The 19,594-nt window shown below is 44.4% G+C and overlaps 3 protein-coding genes across 15 annotated transcripts in view; 1 reads left to right on the top strand and 2 right to left on the bottom strand.

Moving 5' to 3' along the window:
• fryl (furry homolog, like) overlaps positions 1–9,970 on the top strand; it is a 107,265-nt gene extending 97,295 nt beyond the window's left edge. For 11 of the 13 annotated variants that reach the window (XM_080769814.1, XM_080769813.1, XM_080769819.1 and 8 more), the window contains 5 exons: positions 85–156; positions 1,645–1,662; positions 4,857–4,967; positions 6,138–6,331; positions 7,580–9,970. In XM_080769814.1, coding sequence (XP_080625940.1) covers positions 85–156; positions 1,645–1,662; positions 4,857–4,967; positions 6,138–6,331; positions 7,580–7,829 — 645 coding nt within the window. In that variant the 3' untranslated portion in view covers positions 7,830–9,970. The remainder of the gene's footprint in view (positions 1–84; positions 157–1,644; positions 1,663–4,856; positions 4,968–6,137; positions 6,332–7,579) is intronic. The other 2 variants (XM_080769817.1, XM_080769818.1) reach the window with 1 other exon arrangement.
• Positions 9,971–11,703: 1,733 nt separating this feature from the next.
• On the bottom strand, positions 11,704–14,705 carry zar1 (zygote arrest 1; the record flags this gene model as incomplete). The annotated part of the gene is made up of 5 exons (XM_080770460.1): positions 11,704–11,847; positions 12,102–12,176; positions 12,252–12,344; positions 12,623–12,872; positions 14,281–14,705. 5 exons carry the CDS (start codon positions 14,703–14,705, stop codon positions 11,704–11,706), a joined length of 987 nt encoding a protein of 328 aa, XP_080626586.1.
• Positions 14,706–16,056: 1,351 nt separating this feature from the next.
• On the bottom strand, positions 16,057–18,145 carry slc10a4 (solute carrier family 10 member 4; the record flags this gene model as incomplete). The annotated part of the gene is made up of 3 exons (XM_080769469.1): positions 17,790–18,145; positions 17,253–17,463; positions 16,057–16,590 (listed from the first exon to the last, which is right to left on the bottom strand). Exons 1-3 carry the CDS (start codon positions 18,137–18,139, stop codon positions 16,057–16,059), a joined length of 1,095 nt encoding a protein of 364 aa, XP_080625595.1. The 5' UTR covers positions 18,140–18,145.
• Between the last annotated feature and the right edge of the window lie 1,449 nt (positions 18,146–19,594).

The following is a 19,594-nucleotide window of genomic DNA, read 5'->3' on the forward strand; positions in this document are numbered from 1 at the left end:
TGCCCACAATAGTTTTAATAATTGATTAAATGGATTAGTTTGATGAACTGTTCCACCCATACTCTCTCCTCTGGCTCTCTGCAGTGGCTGGAGAACTGCAGGAAGACGTTTGGTGACAAAGACGACAACCAAAGGCCCAACAACACTCAAGCCCAGGTAGGACCCTCAGCGCTGGGGCTGGCTGCCCCCACACGCCACCCCCCCCCCCCCCCAGCATGTGGCTTCAGTGTGCACGCCAGTCAAAAGGTCCTTTTGGAACGAAAGAAATATCCTCATCTTGGATCTGAACCGGACAAACCGGGATTTTTTTGAACCTATAAATTAATCATATATTCATGCTTAATTATAAATCTGTGTGGTCCGGGGACCCGTAAGGCTCCTTCAGAGGGTTCTAGGGGTCCCCATCTAAATGATTGATAGTTGGGAACCAATTGGACCCTTGCAGGCTGTGTGTGCAAATGGCAGCAATTGGGCACTTACTGTACGTGTCCATTTGGTTCCAATTGTACACTCTCAGGTTTATGGGGGTCTGTGATCTAAGGTATACCATACTGGGGGTCCTTGAAATTAAAAGGTTTGAGAACCACTGTTCTAAACGATAGTTGATGGAAAAGCTATTTGGAAAAGGCATACCACCACACAAACATTTTATGTCTCCAAAATACAGCAAACAGTTTTGATCCTGGGGCTGCCCATATTTGTATTGTTTCACTGAGGGGTATTTTAATTAAATTAAGGACCAAGTGTTTTGGATGCTGGTCATATAATGGATTTGAAATGATCCAGGAGGATTTTTTTAAACTCCAGTTGGTTATCCTTTTTGTGCCGTGTGTGTGAATCTTAAAATGCTTTTTGACTGGAACCAAAGTCTGTCACCTTAACACAGTCCTCTTCAACAAGCACCACGATCATCCGGTCGTTTCCAGGAAACCACTGGACTGAATGATACTACATAATCGAATTCAAATGGCTGGAAGAAACATGACCCACACAAGCCAGAGACTAATGGCCTTTTGTTAGATGAGCTCGTCTCACATTCGCTCAGCTGCTCTGCAAGCATGGCCGCTGGCTGCACACTCAAATCCGGGTTGTTAATTTAACTCTGAAAGTGAGTGTGAGAGTCAAATTAATAGTCCAGATTTTGCTGTGCATCTTTTCTCTCAGTCTCTCTCTCTCTCTCTGGCTTTCTTTCTTTCTTTCATGACCTCTTCCTCTCTCTCTCTCTCTGTCTCTCCATGCTGTTCTCTAGCATGTCTCTTATTGCTGAGCTTGTCATGTGTTAAGCCGTATTCAAAATTCGTCGCACGACGGTGTCGCATTTTCCGAAAATAGACTATCTACAAGCTTGCAAAGCGCCACACGCATGTTGTGTGCTTGTAGATCTGCCATTTCCGGTACGCGACACCGACGTACGACAGAGTACATATTCAGTATTATTATTGGTCCGGAGCGCCCATCCCCCTCGGCCTGTGTGAAGGACAGATTGCTCGTGCGTGACTCTTCTGCCATGTCGAAAGCACACTAATTCTTGGTCTTTCTCTCTTCCTGTTTTTTGTTTTGTTTTTATTTTAATTTCTTCTTGTTTGTTTGTTGTTGTCGTTCTGTTTATTTATTATTTTGTGACCTGCTCACCTTCTTGCTTAGCAAATGGAGAATCTAGCAGTAAGTGGTTCTCGTATTCTTAGCCGTAATAATAATAATAGTAATAATAATAAGCATAACCTCCAAAAACAACTCACTGACCCATTTCATTTCTTTTCTGTAACGTGACCCCCACGCCGCTGTTTCACCTGAGGGTTGGGACCCCCCACTCCCCACTCTCTCTTTCTCTCTCCTTCTCTTGAGTAACCCAGCTCAACCGACCTGTAATGAATCATATACTCCTATATCTACCATGTAGCTGCTTTACTGTTGGTTGGATAGTCGACCTATTAACAGCATTGTACTCCATACTTACTGTGACTGCAGTGCAGGCCGACTTCTTGACTCCTGCTATTAACAACAGTGGTATCTTCTGATTCTAAAGGGTATGAAACCTAGGCCCATTTTGTCTTCTGTTTTCTTGTACAGGTTAAAGGGTCAAAATGATGGCAGGCTGACCTTTTATAGTACACCCAGAGCCACAGAGTAAGACAGAGTTCCGACAACTCCGTTCACTTCATGGGGCCAGCAGGCTCTTCTACATAGACTTATATTGAATGGGGACAACCGGAAGTTTACAGAATGCATTGGAGTCTATGGCCTGGTGCGAGTACATGAACCACAATGATCGGGCTGTTTTCTGCCCCCTCAATGTCGCAACTCTGTCTTACTCTATGGCTCTGAGTACACCATAGTAAGCAGCTCGAATGCAGTTAATCAAAATAATAATATAGGTGTATTAGATTTAGGTGTGTCTGTGTGCAAGCAATCACTCAACAGTATTTCAATGCTTGGCATATTGGCATGTATAAATCTAACACGCCCATTGATACATCATGGTACACTGTGTACTATATAATGTCAGTCTTCCATGCTGTTATGCTGCATTCACATGGAATCAGGCAAGCGGTAGATGGCAAACCGGAAGTCATTTTAGTGGACTAGAGCAGGACGGTAAACGGAACAGGACGGCACGGCAGCCAGAACCGGCGACGGTAACGACAGCATCAATGTTAAAAATATTTAATCTTTTTACCGTTCCAAGCTATAAATTAATCTGGTTTAATCCAGGTTTTGCCCGTGTTTGCCGTCTACGGCTTGCCTGATTCCATGTGAATGCAACATTACCCATATAGTTGCTAACCTGCACAGGAGAACAGACAGATCATCCAAGATGTTGTCCTGGGTTATCAATAGGAGAGAATGGATGGAGAGATCATATTGTCACCATGTTCAAACCACTCTTTCTGGCTCCATCCCCAACACATTCATATTGCATTTGTTTTTTATTTCTCAATCAGGTTTTTTTCTGTAATCAGTTGAATTAAGCATTTTTTTCCTACTTAGTCGGAAACAACTTGTGGATGTTTTTTTAATGTCTCTGTTTGCAGCTTTAAGGTTTGTTGAATGATGATCTTAGCTTTGCCTAGCTCAATTCAGGACACTATGGGATCATTTAGCAGCTCCTTTCAATGATAAATACATTATTATAAATGGCTGCTCTAACAAAACACAATTTATTCATTCATAAACAATAATGTCCCCTATTCACGAAGTAAATAGGGTAAAAAAACGGTAGGAATACAAATATTCAGAAAATGTATACTATTGAAGATGTCATTGTTAGGATTAGATGCACGTGTGAAAGAGTTTGTTAAAGAAATGTTGACAGCACACTTAATGAGTACAAAGTTTAAACCCTTTGCTTTAGTGAAGGTCTTCTCTACCTGTGAAAGAAGCTGTTATTTGATCCCATAGACATTGGGCAGTTGAGCTAAACTACTGCAGGTTAAACTCACTGTTCCACAAACCTTCACATTGCACACAGACATGAAACATTAATCCATTTGATAAATAAATGGCTTTAACGAACAATGAACCATTTTGAAGGTGAATCCTATTCTGTAGCGTTCTAAGCCGTGAAAGCTTCTCACAGCACTTCCTAAATTCTGTCTGCGTTTTTAGAGAGCTCCATCTGTAGATGCCAACAAAAAATAACTTCCCACTTAAAGGACCACTTCACCACTTTTCAACATCTCTTCATATAATTGGTCCTCACTAATGTTCATGATAAAACACCACCATTTTTTCCTACTCAGTCTGTGTCTCATAGGAGGGCTTTGGGCAGTTCGGACACCCGTCCACCAGTGACATCATCATTTGGCATATTTCTTTTTAAATATATTTAGATTTTTATTATCGTGAGAATGATGGCTTCAACTTTTGCATTGCAACTTTTCAGGAAAATAAATCCTGACGTTATTAGCTTGGATTCACCATTGATGATGTCACTGGTGGACGGGTTTCTGAACTGCCCACAGCCTTCCTATGAGACACAGACTGAGTAGGAAAGAATGGTGGTATTTTATCATGAACATTAGTTAGGACCAATTATAGGAAGAGAAGTTGAAAAGTGGTGAAGTGGTCCTTTAACGTTTGGCAGAGTGATAATGTGGACGCACAGAAAGCATTGGAGAGTGTTTACATCATCAGATATGTGTTAATGTCCTGCTCTCACAACACTATGATTCAGAGGTGCCCTTTAACTCAACCCAATCATTCAAGCATCTATTTGATGTGATCATTGGGGCCCCCAGGGGCCCAGCGAGGTGCTGAAGGACGTGTCTGTGATGATTCTGAGACGGACCCTCATCACCTCCCACTCCATTGAATCCTGGGCTGCTGCTTGGGTACACATTAACCACTTAACAACCCCACCAGTCCCTCAGGGCTATATACTAGTGTATTTTCTGTTTGCTTTCATTGTGGGGAAAGCTTTCCCTGAAAACAGCAGATGGACAAGCTCACAGCCTTTCGACCTGCTGCTTTCAGTGAAAGCGTTCCCCACAGTACGGACGCTGGGGTTGAAGTGGTTAAACCCTGTATAATGAATCGACCGCTGTCCTCCCAGGGCTCTATACTTATTCTCATCCCTTTTCTCCCTCTACACCAAATCTCCTCTCCGGGGAAAAGAATAGCCGATCTACAAGCGTTTCGTTCTGAGATTGTAGATCGGTTATTTTTTGGGGTGAAATGTTCGCCTATTATACCTTGCCCAGAATAGGGGTGCTAGGGTTCATGTGTTTAACCCTTTCATCTCCACTGTCATCGCTCTAACCCAGGATTCATGACTGTACTCCTTGTGATTGATGCCGGTTGTGACTCTGTGTTCTCTCTCTGTCTCTCTCTCTCTCTCTGTCTCTCTCATTGTGAAGGAGCTAGAACTGTGTCGCAGGCTCTATAAGTTGCACTTCCAGCTGCTGCTGCTGTTCCAGGCCTACTGTAAGCTCATTAGCAGAGTGGACACCATGAAGAGAGAGGCCGAGGTGAGACTAAAACCACTGAATTGGGACAAGTTTACAATCTTAGCCTGGCTGCCTTTATGCAAAACTCAAAAAAGAATGCAAAACAAATTACTCATTACACATTATAGAATATATAAAGTCGATGCTATGGAATGGATACATAGTCTTTTGCGCTTGTTATTTTGGGCCTCAAAGCACTCAGACAGACCTCTTATCTAACCATGGCTAATCTCACTGGGTTGGCCGTTGTCTGCTCTATGCTGCCACGCTGTAGCACTGCAGCCTTTATAGCTCTTTGGGGGATCTTTAATCAGATTAAAGCACTGCATTAGATTGAATCATTGCTCACACGAAGCGATAGGGTCACTTTTTCCAGTTAATCACTGGTCGATACTAACCCATTTTCTTTAGCGACCTCCCTATATGCAGACTTAGAACACTCATGCTTGTGGGCTTATCTGTGCAATAATGCTTAATTTATAGTCGACCGCAGTAGTGGAAAGTACTGTACTTAGGGGACAATTTTCTATACTTTTACTTCCACTCCACCACATCTCAGAGGCAAATATTGTACTTTTACTCCACTACAATTGTCACCCTAACTTTAGTTACTAGTTACTTTGTAGATTTTATTCATTACAAAACATAGATTAATACGGAGCCCCTGAGTGGCCATGGTAAGAAAAATAAATGATCTTGTTTGCACGAGATATTCATCCTCGTTCAATTTATTTTAAAGCACAGCCTCAAGATCTCGTTCGAACAAGATGGATCATTTATTTTTCTTACCATGGCCACTCAGGGGTTCCGTAGATTAATCACTTCAGCCCCATTTTATAATAGCTGATATACAAGAGACACTGTCGTACGACGGATCATAAATCAGGCTTAAAGTACCTACAGACTGAATGACAGCACATCATAAGGTTCCTTTCCTTATCATGACAACCTTCATTTCCACGTATACAAGGCCCACTTTTATTCCCTTTAAAAGCTCTGTCGACACTCAGCCTGAATTTTCATTTAGTTTCACTACATTATGAACCTAAATTTGTAATGTGGCTAGCGATTCAGGGGCTGGAGCCAGGCTACTGTCGACCCATAATTATCTTTTTTTCATTTGTGGATGAATGGATGAATAAAAACAATATGACATTTAAGTGTGAACGGCATAACATTGGTGTGTCTCAGGTGACCAACATGTCTGAGGAGCTGGCTATCCTGGAGGGCTGCCTGAAGGAAGCAGAGACGGGCAGTGACGACCAGGAGGATGTGTGTATATCGGACGCCGCTCAGACCACCACTGAGACGGCCATCCAGTCACTGATTGAAGCTTTGAGGTCTAGAGACTTCAGTTCAGCTCTCACACAGGTCAAGATCTTCAGGTAGGTCCAGACGAGTCCAGTGCGTGAGTCTGACGTTTATCGGTTGAACATGCATGCTTTTGTAAACTTTATATTTTTCTGGTGTGGCCACAAGTTGTAGTCACACATAATTCTGAGAAATGCACTGTAGCTGTAGGCAGTGTTTGAAAGAGAAAAGTGGATACAGTAGATGGATAATAATATTAATAATAAAAGAAAAGCTTTATTTGTATAGCACCTTTCAAGGCTTTCATGTACTTTATATAGCAAAAAATAAAAGCAATGAATAAGGCAATACAGTGAGGACATGAATAACAACAAGGATTTTAAAAGCTCAACTAGAAGTGAGTGAATAAGTAGGTCTTGAGCTGTGCTTTAAAGGGATAGTTCCGAATTTTAAGTTGTATGAAATACTTGCCCTTATAGTGGTTGCAACTGTATTCATTGATTGCCCGAGTCCCGTGGTGGGAGTTCTGCTCTAGTTTTGGTGAAAATGTACTAGTTCCGGTCATTTTATGGGGGGCACTGGGGCCACGCATTAAAAATAAATGAATCCACAAAACTAGCGTCCGTTGTATTGTTGACCTATTTCTAAAATATTAGTGCAACTTTCGTTCAACTTTGACCCCTCTATCACAACAATTTTTTGGACGTAGTGAATTAGACACAAAAAACATAGTTCCGTGTGATAGAGGGGTAAAAAATGAACGAAAGTTGCGCTAATATTTGCGCTATAATTTTGGTAAAATGTGTTGTTTTTTCCTTATTACTGTGTGAGAGTACTTACTTACTCCTCTTCGTCCCCAATGGGACATAAGGCTTCAATGAGCACTCTCCATTTAATTCGATCCCTGGCAGCATGTTGCACCTCTCCCTAGGACAGGTTCATCTGTTCCAGCTCCTGTGTCACAGTTCTGCGCCAGGTGGTCTTGGGCCTCCCAGGTTTTCTTTTTCCTGGTGGTGTCCATCTTAAAGCCACCTTTGTGATGCAGTCCTGCTCCATTCTCAGTACATGCCCTAGCCATCTCAGGCGTCTGTGTGTAATGTCCTTGGTAATGCTCCGGCTCCCTGTTTGTTTGTACAGTTCATTGTTTGATATTTTGTTCGGCCAAAAGATCTGTGTGAGAGTGCAATCATCCAATCCACTAAGCAACTCGAAGCAAGGGTTGAATACCAACCATTTGCCGAAGCGCTTTGAGCCCTTGGAAAAGCACTGTAAAAATGCAAATCATCATTCATTAAGAAACGTCCTCCCCTCCCCTCCACCAGGTCTTTGTGGCCTAACGACATCTTCGGCAACGAGACGGACGACGCTGTCCAGACGCTGCTGCACATCTACTTCCGTCACCAGACCCTGGGCCAGACGGGCTGCCTGGCGGTGGTGGGCCCCAGCAGGGACCTGTCGCAGGCCAGCGCCCGCCTCATGGAGCTCAACCTGCAGATTCGCCAGGCTCTGAGCCAGGCCCAGTCCACCCAGAACGCCAACACCACCACCACAATGTTCAGCACTGGACTGTAAGGGCAAGCCTGGACTGGACCGCACGGCACCGGACGGGACGATCACAGACCCCCCTCCCTTCTCCCACCCAGACCCCACCGAGGCTGGGGAGCAGGGGAGGGGGGGGGCTTCACAGGAGGACGAGAGAGACTCCACCTATAAGGGCTAAAGGATGTGTGGGCATAACTGTGACTGTGATTAATATATATATATATATATATATTATTACATCTATGAATACTCAAAGCTAATATTTGATTTTTTTTTGTTTTCCCAGACTAAGCCAACTAGTAAGAATTCAGCTGCAATAAGTCATGTATGATTGGTAAATGAGGCTGGCCCAGGATGGTGGGATGATGATGATGATGCAAAAACGAATGTTTCTTTTGGTTTTTGGTTTATTTCTTTGATCGCATAAAAACGGCCTATCTGGGCCTCCGGTTCCTGACTGGCGGCCTTGTTAGCCCTGGAGAAGAGAGAGAACAGGGTTGAAGCATGCGAGTCGATCCGAAAGGAACGTCCAGATGCGTGTGTGTGTGTGTGTGTGTGTGTGTGTGTGTGTGTGTGTGTGTGTGTGTGTGATAGAGAGAGAGAGAGAGAGAGAGAGAGAGAGAGCGAGAGCGAGCGAGAGAGTGTGAGAAAGAGAGTGAACATATTCATAAGCAAAGTCACGTACACAGTATAAAAAAACAAAAAAATCTAATAGGAAAAAAAAAACAGAGTTTTCAAAAGCATGCTTGAAAGAGAATAAGCACTGCAAGAATATTTTTTTGAGAAATGTATTTTTTATTAGAGCTAACATCCTAGGTTGTAAATGTTGGGGGTATTTAACATGGAATTGTAACCCCAGGGGAGCTGTTTTCCCCCACCGGGGAATGTAAAAAGAGAAATATATATATATCTGTTTATCGACCTGCTTTGCGAGGAGCGTTGCCTTCGACAGATCTCATGAAACTCACTCTGTTAACCAAATAAGTAGCTGCCTTTAGAGACTTTACGACCGTGTGGCAATTATATACCAGACACTCCGGTATGCGCTCACACACACAATGCATAGAGTTACCCACGAGTGCAGACTGGCTACAAACCCATTATGGAATACATCAATAACTTATTTTACTCTGTATATATTTTAGAAAGAAAAACAATGTATAGTGTAAAACCAGTATTTTTTCCCCTTGTACTTTTTTGTGTAATGCACTGTTAATCCGAACAGGATGGTTTAAAAGCTAACGTGAGAAGAGACGACGCAAAACCAGATTTGAGTCACTAACCACCATCGTAATCCTCAAATCGCACACAAAACTTCAACATTTCCCAAAGACTGGCTTGGTTTTGGACAGCTGCTGTTTGCAATGGAGTCTGGGGTCTTGGCGGGTTCGGACACTTCACCAACAATCACATATGTTGATGGGGGGGGGGGGGGGGGGCTGCAATAAGAGGTTTCTTCTCTCCTGTTGGTTCGCTGCAGCCTGGCTTGATTTTATACTTGTTCGCGTGGTGGTTGTCAGTGTGCCTAAAATAGCCAATCTACATGCTCACACATCGCAGTGCGACACGTGAGCTTATAGATCGGCCATTTCCGGCATGCGACACCGCACTGCGACAAAGTATCTCAATCGGGCTAACCAAGCCCGGTCATATGCATTCCTTCTCTCACTGTGATTTTATTTTATTTTTCTGTTGGCCCTGCTCTCCAATCTCAAGGCCCTTGACGCCTTCCGATTGGGGACAGAGGTTTGTGTTTGTCCATGTTGGCTGCTCCCATCATACAGCTGTACTCTTTGCCTGACCTACACAACTCACCGGGGTCTGAAATGGCTGCCATTGAGACTTCCGCCATGCTTGGTGAAAAACACCGCTTCTTCGCTGGCCAAAAACAGCAGGATACAAACCGATAACCTGAAATGCGTCGTGGAATCATGTCATGGCACATTGTATTAATCACTGTAGTCATTCCTCACAGAGAGCTTTCTTTTTCTGCTTGTCTGGTACAATTGAATGCTGTTCTTAATTATTTAATGGATATATTATTTACCTGGAACATATTGTTTTAATGTAGAGGAGCATTATACATTTTTCTTTTTCGTTTTTTTCGTTTTTTTTCCTCGTTCACTCACATACCAGCCTTCTCTCTGGATAAATAAAGAGCTGATCCTACAGTAAGGCTGTCTTCATAATGTTAAAGGGGTACTGGGGACCAGTGATTATAACTTTACATCTCTCAAACGTCTGGGAGGATTGCCTTGGAATGCACATTCATGTACAGTACTGCAGGGGATGAACCCTTATGATTTTGGTGACCCTGTGGTCATTAGCTACGGCAGGCCAATTAGTGTCCACTCCCTATTGGGTGCATTGCTATGACCTGCTGAGCACATTCATGTTCCATCGTTTATTGTGGCAGTTGTAGTGGTTTCCCAGCCAAATGGATGGGTCCATTTGCTTCCGTAAGGGTCAGTTATGGGGGGGGGGGGGGGGGGGAATCTGTAGCCTAATGCATACCTTAATTGCTTTGAATTAAAAAGCTTGACAACCACCCAAGAGGATGGAACCTGACCCCTTGTGCTGGCCTGAGGGCAAGTGTAAACTTGGTGGGTGTGACCACATGGCCTTTCCGCTACAGTTGTAGCTTGTAAGACTCGAATTTTGGGCAGGTTAATTTGGTTTGGGTGAGGAGCAGCACAGCCTGGTTGCTAGTGTAGCACACTACAGCGCCTAGATAAGGATCAACAAGTCAAGTTGAGTCTCTGTAGCTGATGGGTGCAGATTCTTGAAGATCAATGGAAAAAGGGGAACTCTTAAAGTTTGAGTTACTTTATTTTATGAAATCACATGCAGCAGTCCACCTAGAGAAACGAACATGTTTCGGCAAGGCCTTCCAAACTACTGGTGCACCACTGCAGTTATCTACACCTGCAGTATAGCCCTACCAAACATTTTAATTGATTCATAAGCTCATATAGACCTTGGAAATTGGAATCTCTCTGAAGCAATAGCTCACAGGTGTGATGTATTTTTGCTTATCGCATTTCAATTCCTCAAACCCTTTATCCTGTTAGTTGACCAAGGTTCACATGGATTAGAATTCAGTAATTTGGATTCTTGAGGTGCCAGTGTTTCAGCATAGGCGAATAAACCAAAGTAGCCTATTCTACAAGCTCTCAATAAGATCTTGTAGAATAGGCTAACTTTGCTCCTTTTAAGAGTATTCCAAGGTCAAACTAGCATTTGCAGAACATCTTTCACATAACAAGTGTTAAAGCCTCAGATTTCACCAGATTGGCAGTATGTAACGGCAGGAACAATATCACATCAACATTAATTTCATAGTGTCGTTTAGGAAACTGCACTAGTGTGGAGGCACACCGTTCAGTCATGAGATTTTATTTTACCATGGGTTCATAAATTTACCCCAGTCTCGCACTTTTAAGCTCATCTGCCAAATATTAAGTTAATGCAGCCTCAGTTACAAATCTAGTGTAGTTACCCATTATGGGCGGGAACCTCTTTTGGTGTTAGCATAGTTATGCTTTAGCTATTGAAAAATAGCAGACCTACAAGCTTGTAGCGAGCCACTCGGTGGCGCGCTATGAGCTTGTAGATCTGCTCTCTTCGATTTTTGAAAAATCGAACGACTGACATAGAAACATAGCATTTTTAGAATCTCAGATCAAAATGGGCACACACACAAAATCCTAGTGCTAGGTTGTCCTTTATTGCACATTTACAAGTGGTGAATACTTTAAATTTCAAAACGCAAAATTAAAGTAATGTAAGTCCCTGCATGGCCTTCGCCCCAGGGGCCCTCGTGTGCATCGGAGGGTCTCACTGAGCGAAGGACAGTGGCACTAACGCAGGTGTGAACGGGCAAAGTCCAGTGGATCCATCAGATTCAAATGATGTACTTGAAGCTGAAGGTACTGTCACAGGAGAGCCGTTTGCCCTTGCACCTGCCGCACAGATCCTGTCTGTGGGGCCGTTTAGGGTCCACGTGGCGCGGCGTCACCTCACAGGAACACCGCGCCTTGTTGCAGGTCTGGAGAGAAGGGACAATAACCCATTTAGACCCGAGTTAAAAACATTCACTTTGAGCCACATTTTTACGATTGTTTGAAAATAGCAGACCTACAAGCTCGTAGCGGTGGCGTGCTATGAGCTTGTACATCTGCTATTTTTCAATAGCTAAAGTATAACAATGCTTAAAACACCAAAAGGGGTTCCCGTTCAGAAAAAACCTCGACCTTTTCAATGTGCTACTTGTCATTTTGCATTGTACAAAACATTACTTACATGACATGTGATATCTTCGACACGATAAGGATTGAAGTCCTTTTGGCATTTTCTACAGAACTGCTTGAAATACACCTGGAATGACATACATCGATTAGACTCATTCAACAGAAACGGATTGAATCTGGACCATGGTACTCATTCCATTACCTTATTGGTGCCATGGACGCACCACACATAGGCACTCTCCCATCGCAGGTTGCAGTCTTTGCAGTGATAATATCCGTATTTCTGTTCTAGAAACTAGGGGATAACAAGTAAAACACAAGTCACAATCTCCTCTAGCTCTCAAGTCGGTTACTATTAAAATCCTCCAATTTATCTGCCTGCAACTCCAAGAGTGTACAAATGGAACATTGGACCCATTTAGTCCGGCAACCGGCAGTTTGTTTAAACTGGGAAATTTGGTATATAGTATTTTTTTATATTTTAGGCCAATAGAAAAAAGACTATAGGCCTATACACCAAATTTCCCACTCGGCTGCCGGACTACATCCATTTGGACACAGAGTGAAATTCACCTGAAATCTTACGCGGCCCTTGGCGGTTGCCTCCACCTCAACAGATTTGATGTCTTCAACCTTATTGGACTTTTTGCGTTGCCCAGCAGGTTTGGATGTTTTCGCCTCCTTGTTGACCCCTCCTTGGTCCTCACTTTTCACAACAGCTTCAGGAGGATGAGGTGGGTCGTCGGGAGGATCTCCAGTCTGCACCTCACTGTCCGCTTCACCCGTCTTCAGGTGGTCCTCTGTCACGAAGGAGGTGACGCTTCTGTTAAGTAGGTCACAATTTTTCAGTGCAATTAATTTCCATGATAGTTCCCATGTTGAAACATGTTTAGTTTAAAAGTGAGTGGCGGATTTATCATGATGGCTTGGATGTGGTCCAAGTGTTTTTTTTTTTTACATTTTTCAATGACAGTAATTCAGAAATTAGTCATCTTCCCTGTGCATTTGAGCGGTGGCCACACCGTCTCCATCATGTAGCTTTGTGTCCCTATGTCTGTTTGTCTAGGGTACCAACAGGTGAGAAAGTGGCTTCACACTGTACTCTGTCTAGGTACCAAACAGGTGAGAAAGTGGTGCTGTTGAGCTTCACACTGCATGATGGGAAGCTGAGTTTTTCATGCATGAGTGTCTGTCGCCTAAGTGTTGCTGTTGAGCTTCACACCTACAGTACCACTAGCCGCAATTTGCAACTCTAGATTTTTTTTACAATTGGTTGAATCTAGAGTTGCAATAACCTCCATCGACTTCCTATGCATGGTTTTGGTTTTGCATTGGTTTGTGATCTCCTGGTCTTAAATTACGTTAAACTCACCAACATTGCAGCTGTAGTCCAAGCTTGAATTATCCTCTTTCAATCTGGTGTCGCTTGTTTATCATAAAAGTCCCCCGTAAAGATGTTATGAGCTACTTTCTGTCCAAAATATTCCAAGAGTGACAATATCGAGCCGCCATTTTGATTTTTGCAACGTGCCATAAAACAAGATGTGAGGGGGAGCGCTTGTTTAATAGAATCTTACCTGCGCAGGTAAGACACCCAAAGAAGAGGCCGACGCCCTAGGGAGGGAGGGACGCTATTAAACAAGCACTCCCCCTCACATCTTGTTTTATGGCACGTTGCAAAAATCAAAATGGCGGCTCGATATTGTCACTCTTGGAATATTTTGGACAGAAAGTAGCTCATAACATCTTTACGGGGGACTTTTATGATAAACAAGCGACACCAGATTGAAAGAGGATAATTCAAGCTTGGACTACAGCTACAATGTTGGTGAGTTTAACGTAATTTAAGACCAGGAGATCACAAACCAATGCAAAACCAAAACCATGCATAGGAAGTCGATGGAGGTTATTGCAACTCTAGATTCAACCAATTGTAAAAAAATCTAGAGTTGCAAATTGCGGCTACAGTACCACTAGTACATCAGTACAGTATAACATTTACAGTATAGTTCCACCGCTCACTTCACACAGGTGTGATTTGTTGCAATAGCCAATGCCGAAAACGATTAAATTGTTCAAGGGACAATCAAGTAAAATGTCATTAAAGTAACAATTTAGACTTGATCAAACCAACAACAGGTATTTTATCAATAATAAAAGTCAAGACTCGACAAAAATGCATGATAGTGTTGATCCAAGCCGCTTAGTGACAACCTGTCACTACGCCATACCTGTAGGCGATGGGGGAATAAACCGCCAGGGTGCGGGGATAGAGCACGCCGCACACCGCGGTGTTGTTGTTGGGGGGCGTCTGAGGGCCCTCGCCTTTCTTTTTACGCAGCGTGTCGCGCTTCAGGGCCGAGAGGGTCCGCGGCCCGATGGAGCACTGGACTGAAGCCTCGGTCTTGGGGTTCACCTGCACGGACACATCTTTGGTGTTGGCCTTCCTGAGCCTCGGGGTCAGCTTCGGGTTGATCTGCGACAAGATGGACTTGAGCTGGGCACGCTGCTGGTTGTTAAAGGCCTCCGCGTCCGCATAGTGGGAAACGTAGTTCTTGTACTTCCAGGCCGCGGCCTTGTGTTTGGGGTAAGACCTGTAAGGGTTGTACGATGAATAAAGGTAGCTGTCCATCGACTCGTCTTCGTACGTAGCCATTGTTTAGTTCAGCTAACCCGGCCATTTCGGTGGAACAGGTTAAGTACACCACCTGGTCGCCATCAAACCTGATTGTGCTCAGGTGCGGGGAATGCCTCACAGTCAAATCATCCGTGTTAATTTAACTCCCACAGGGTGTACAAAATGGAACCAAATGTACCCGTAGGGGTTCATTTGGTTCCACATGTACGCCCTCGGAGTTAAATTAACAGATTAATTTGTGTTTACAGTGTTGTGTTCCTTCCTGCTTCTCTCTGTGCGTAAAACGCGCAAAGTACCAGCATGCTGCAAGAGAGCCACGAGAAAACTTTACATATATTTAGAACTTTTATTTGGTCGATATATTTTCTCGATATACATGATTATATTATACACGTTTGTACATTGTCTTCAGACAAGTTAGTCCCATGGTCATTTATTAGTAGAGTCCTATAAATTCATCATGAGAGTGGTTGATGGATTGGCACAGCGTGATTCGAAGTGATTCTCACACACACGCACGCGTGCACACAAGCACGCACAAGCGCAGTGATGTATAGGAACAGTCTATGATAGGAACAGACCAGTGTACACAAGACATGGGGTAAACTTTGGTGACGTGTGTCCTGTGATGTGTAGGCCTACAGCATGTTGACAAGTGCCCCGTGAATCAATGTAAAAAAAAATGTTGACAAATGCCACTTTCCCATAGCAGTCATGATGGAAAGTGATGTAGTGCTTATAGTTCATTATAATATTTGAACCTGTTGAATTCATTGGCAGCGTTTCTTTAGAAACATTGAAAGCTTATAGCCTATGGAAACATGGGGGACTAATTGGCAGTTCAAATGAAAATGAATGTAATTCCACAAGATCATTATCATTTTCCACATATATTATGTGATTTTTTGTTTTAAATGAAAAAATGACATTTCATTTTCTGTAGCACGGTATATTTGAATGTTAAAACAAGATTTAAGATTAAGATTAACAATGTAACCTTAAATCAAAGGCTATTTGAAAATTAACAGCTTTTCCATTTCCATTATAATATGGGTATGTGAAAGTGAAATCTGAATTATTGCATTTCCATTTGAATGTGTGTAAAATGATAATGCTACTGTGGCATTATTATACATATTTTAAGTTGCCTATAGTCCCTATAGGCTTCCATATTATGACGTATGAAACACAGCTTTTAATTTGTGTAGAGTAATAGGTACTGAAGTCGTTCTCCTGGTATCTCTCTCTCTGGTTTTTATGACAATGAACAGAAGGATGATTCATCACCATGTCGGTCCATGTGATGTGATAACACGACCTAACGAGCGTAAACGACGTCACAGCCAGCCCAGCCAGACCTGGAGGGACACTAAACAGGAGTGGACCCCGGAGGACAGGGATCCAACGAGATGGTGTTTCCGTCGCTCACTGTCACCGCCCCGTAAGACGACTCAAAGTCCCCGTCGTCCTCCTCAAACCTCTGATAGGGCATGTCCCCTCCGCCCTCGCCCAGCACCGCTATGTCGGCCTTGTGCAGGACCTCCTTCCTGTAAAACCTGTAGCCCAGGATGAAGATGCCGGCCTCGGCCGCCTGGAACAGCGCGTAGAGCAGCGGGAACATGTACATGCCGCCCATCAGCTGCGGTGGGAAGGCCAACTTGAGGATGGCCGTGCACAGCTGCACGTTCTGGCAGCCCGTCTCCATGGAGACGGCCCTGCGGCTGCTGGGGGGCAGGTCGAAGGCCGTGGCCAGGCCGTAGCCGGCGGCGTAGCCGCACGCCGGCATCAAAATGGCCACCACGTAGACGGAGGGAGGGATGGTGGACAGCAGGTCCGGACCCAGCAGGGCTCCGGTCAGGATGAACAGCAGCACCAGGGTGACCAGCAGAGACCACAGGGACACCTGCATGGAGATGGGGAGGGGGAGAGCTGTTCATCAAACTTAAACTCCATGGTTGAGCGGAGTCCCTCAGGGCTCTGTTGTCTTTTCTGTTATTGTGGGGAAAGCTTTAGTTGAAAATAGCTGATCGACAAGCTCACAATGTGACGCGTGTTGTGAGCTTGTAAATTTTCAACAAAAGCTATCCCCCACAAGGCCACAACATGATTTTTTGCATGGATTCGTATAGCCTATTAAAAACAACGTGATTCTCGATATTTCCGAAGTGTCCGAAATTCCGAATAACCGCTCATGCAAGAATAATCGATAGTAGCAGCCCTACACGCACGCACGCATGCAAATGAGAGCCTGGAATGCATCATCAGCGCCCTGCACTGCGCCCCTCCCCTCTCCCTCATAAGAGCTTCTATTATCATGATCAGAGGGAGGAGCGTTACATGACAAAGTGCTTCTGATGTCACCGTGCCTGCTGTCAGTCTGAGGGGAATTACGCAATGCGCCGCCCGTTGCGCACAAGTGTGACGATCATAATAAAGCATCCAAGAAGTTCTGAATTTTGTTTCTTCCTCAAAACGGAGGCAACTGGTGTGCATATAGACTATTAGGCCAACAGTATACAGTACGCGTCTCTTTAATCAACCAACCAATCAATCAATCAAACTCACCTTTAAAACAATGTCGGCTGCCCGTGAGTAGCGGTACCTCAGCGCGACCCCCAGGCCTATCGGGATGAGAGTGCTGCACAGGGTCAGGATGATGGCCCCGAAGGGCATCAGGTTGACCACGGGGGTGTTGATCCACGCCCGGCTGTAGATCCACAGACACAGCGGCATGAGCACCAGAGCCAGCAGCGTGGACGATATGGTCATGATGATGCTGAGACAAGGGGACAAATCATATGATCACCACCGACAATAAAACATAGCGTTTGATATTATATTGATGTGATTAACTTTAATCACGTTTAATCAAAGTTGGTTGTTCGGAAAATGCAATTTTGGTCAACTTAGGAGCCGTGCGTTGCGGTGCGTAATTTTGCGTAAAAGCTATATGACACTTGTGCGCAATTGCTAATAAATAGTTACAATAAAATACTATATACTATAGGAGGACATATTATGTGATTTTGGCCTATAGATGAATACATTTGCTTTGTGTAAAATATAATTATTTTCAAAGTTTGAGTTATGTGCGTTGGTTACCTCAGATTCATCTCTCCGTGCACCAGCAATGACATAATGTTTGACAGGTTCCCTCCTGGACAGCATCCACACAGCAGCACGGCCATGGCCGCCACGTCGTCCAGAGAGAAGGCCAGGGCCAGCAGAAAGGCCACTAAGGGCATGATGACGAACTGACACACTAGCGCCAGCAGAACGCCGATGGGTCTCCTGATCTGCTCGCCCAGCTGGCTCAGATCCACCGTGCAGCCCAGACCCAGCATGGTGAAGCACAGCACCAGGCCCACGAACACGTTGATGCCGTGACTCAACGGGGAGTCCCAGAAGGCAGGCATCTGCAGGTGCGTGGCCGCCGACGGCGGAGCTGCCATGAGCGCAGTCCTGACAGTGTTGGCGACGGCGTCCATGAACGAGGGCTCGCCACCGGTTGCCAACTCCCGAAGTGTGTCCATGATCACAAAGTCCTCCGCGGAGTTATTATCCATATTAACATGTCCATGGAAAGTGTCGTTAATGTAAAATGCCATTAAGCCAGCGTTCGGAACGTCCGCACCGGAGTTCTCCATGGCGCAAACGGAGGATAGAGTCTCCTCGCGGGCGGCTTCTCTCTCCGGAGGTGTCCGTGCATGAAATGAGAGGAGAGGAGAGGTTCCCCTGGTGACGCACGCACGGTCTCTGCGACTGTCACGACTGATGGTCAGGGCAGAGGAGGCTGCAGCGATGCTTGGTGGTTCGCCATAGACAGTCTGGTGCCATGGATTGGCTCCCTGGCTGCTGTGACACACGCACACACTGCTGGAGGGGGGAAGTCCACCGCCCCCACGGTCGTTCTGTGTTTTATTGTGCTCCGTTCCATTCCATAATTAATTTAGGGGGAGAACAAATGTTGTAGGCTAATAATATAATATTGGTCATATACGTTAGTTTAACCCAGAGGGTGGCAATTACAAAATGTAGACACACAAATGGGTACATTTACAATGCGTATTTATGTATAGCCAATTAGCCAAATAGACTCTTCCACCAATTGGAAACATTTTCCATTCGAGATTACTAGATTAGGCCTACCAGGCTACCACATAAATTTAACTTTTCAATAGCCTAATCTAATTGCTGTTTCGCGGCAGGCCTACTGTTTGTGCTAACCTGCAGAAAGGCATGGTTCACAAACAGCTGCGCGCTCTTCCGTGCGTCGAGGACCTCCATAAAGTATTGACGGAGGACGGAGCTGTTCTTTATATCGTCCATCGACTGCGATAATGTAGTGGTTTCTTTTGTGCTGCTATTTCTGTCTGTCATCAATCAGTTTGCGGCTGAAAGACTTCTTCATCAGTGTGTCTCTCTCTCTCTCTCTCTCTCTCTCTCTCTCTCTCTCTCTCTCTCTCTCTCTGTGTGTGTGTGTGTGTGTGTGTGTGTGTGTGTGTGTTCTATAGAAATAAATAAGTGAATAATCTCCTCCAGGTGCTTCGTTTGGGGTCCCAGCTATGGGGTGGTATTTGCCGCCCCCTAGCGTTCGCATTTAACGATACAATCTGTAGCCTAATTTTCACCTGTAAAACATCTTGTAAACCAAGGCCCAACATTGTCTGGTTTACAACACTGCTATTGAAGGACAAGCTAAAGAGAAGTCTGAAGCTGTGATGCTGGATGTGCAGTGTGAGTTCATGATTTTATGTGAGGTCTTTCTCTCTCTCTGTCTGAATCTTATCTCTCTGTTTCATTCCATTAATGCAACCACACATTCTGACACAACTCCATTTTGCTCCTGCAGACGGTCCAAAGAATGTTGCTTTGTTTATGTCCATCATATGTTCTTGAAGAAGGTT

Source organism: Protomyctophum bolini (genome assembly GCF_963924005.1).
Source record: "Protomyctophum bolini genome assembly, chromosome: 8".
NCBI lineage: Eukaryota > Metazoa > Chordata > Actinopteri > Myctophiformes > Myctophidae > Protomyctophum > Protomyctophum bolini.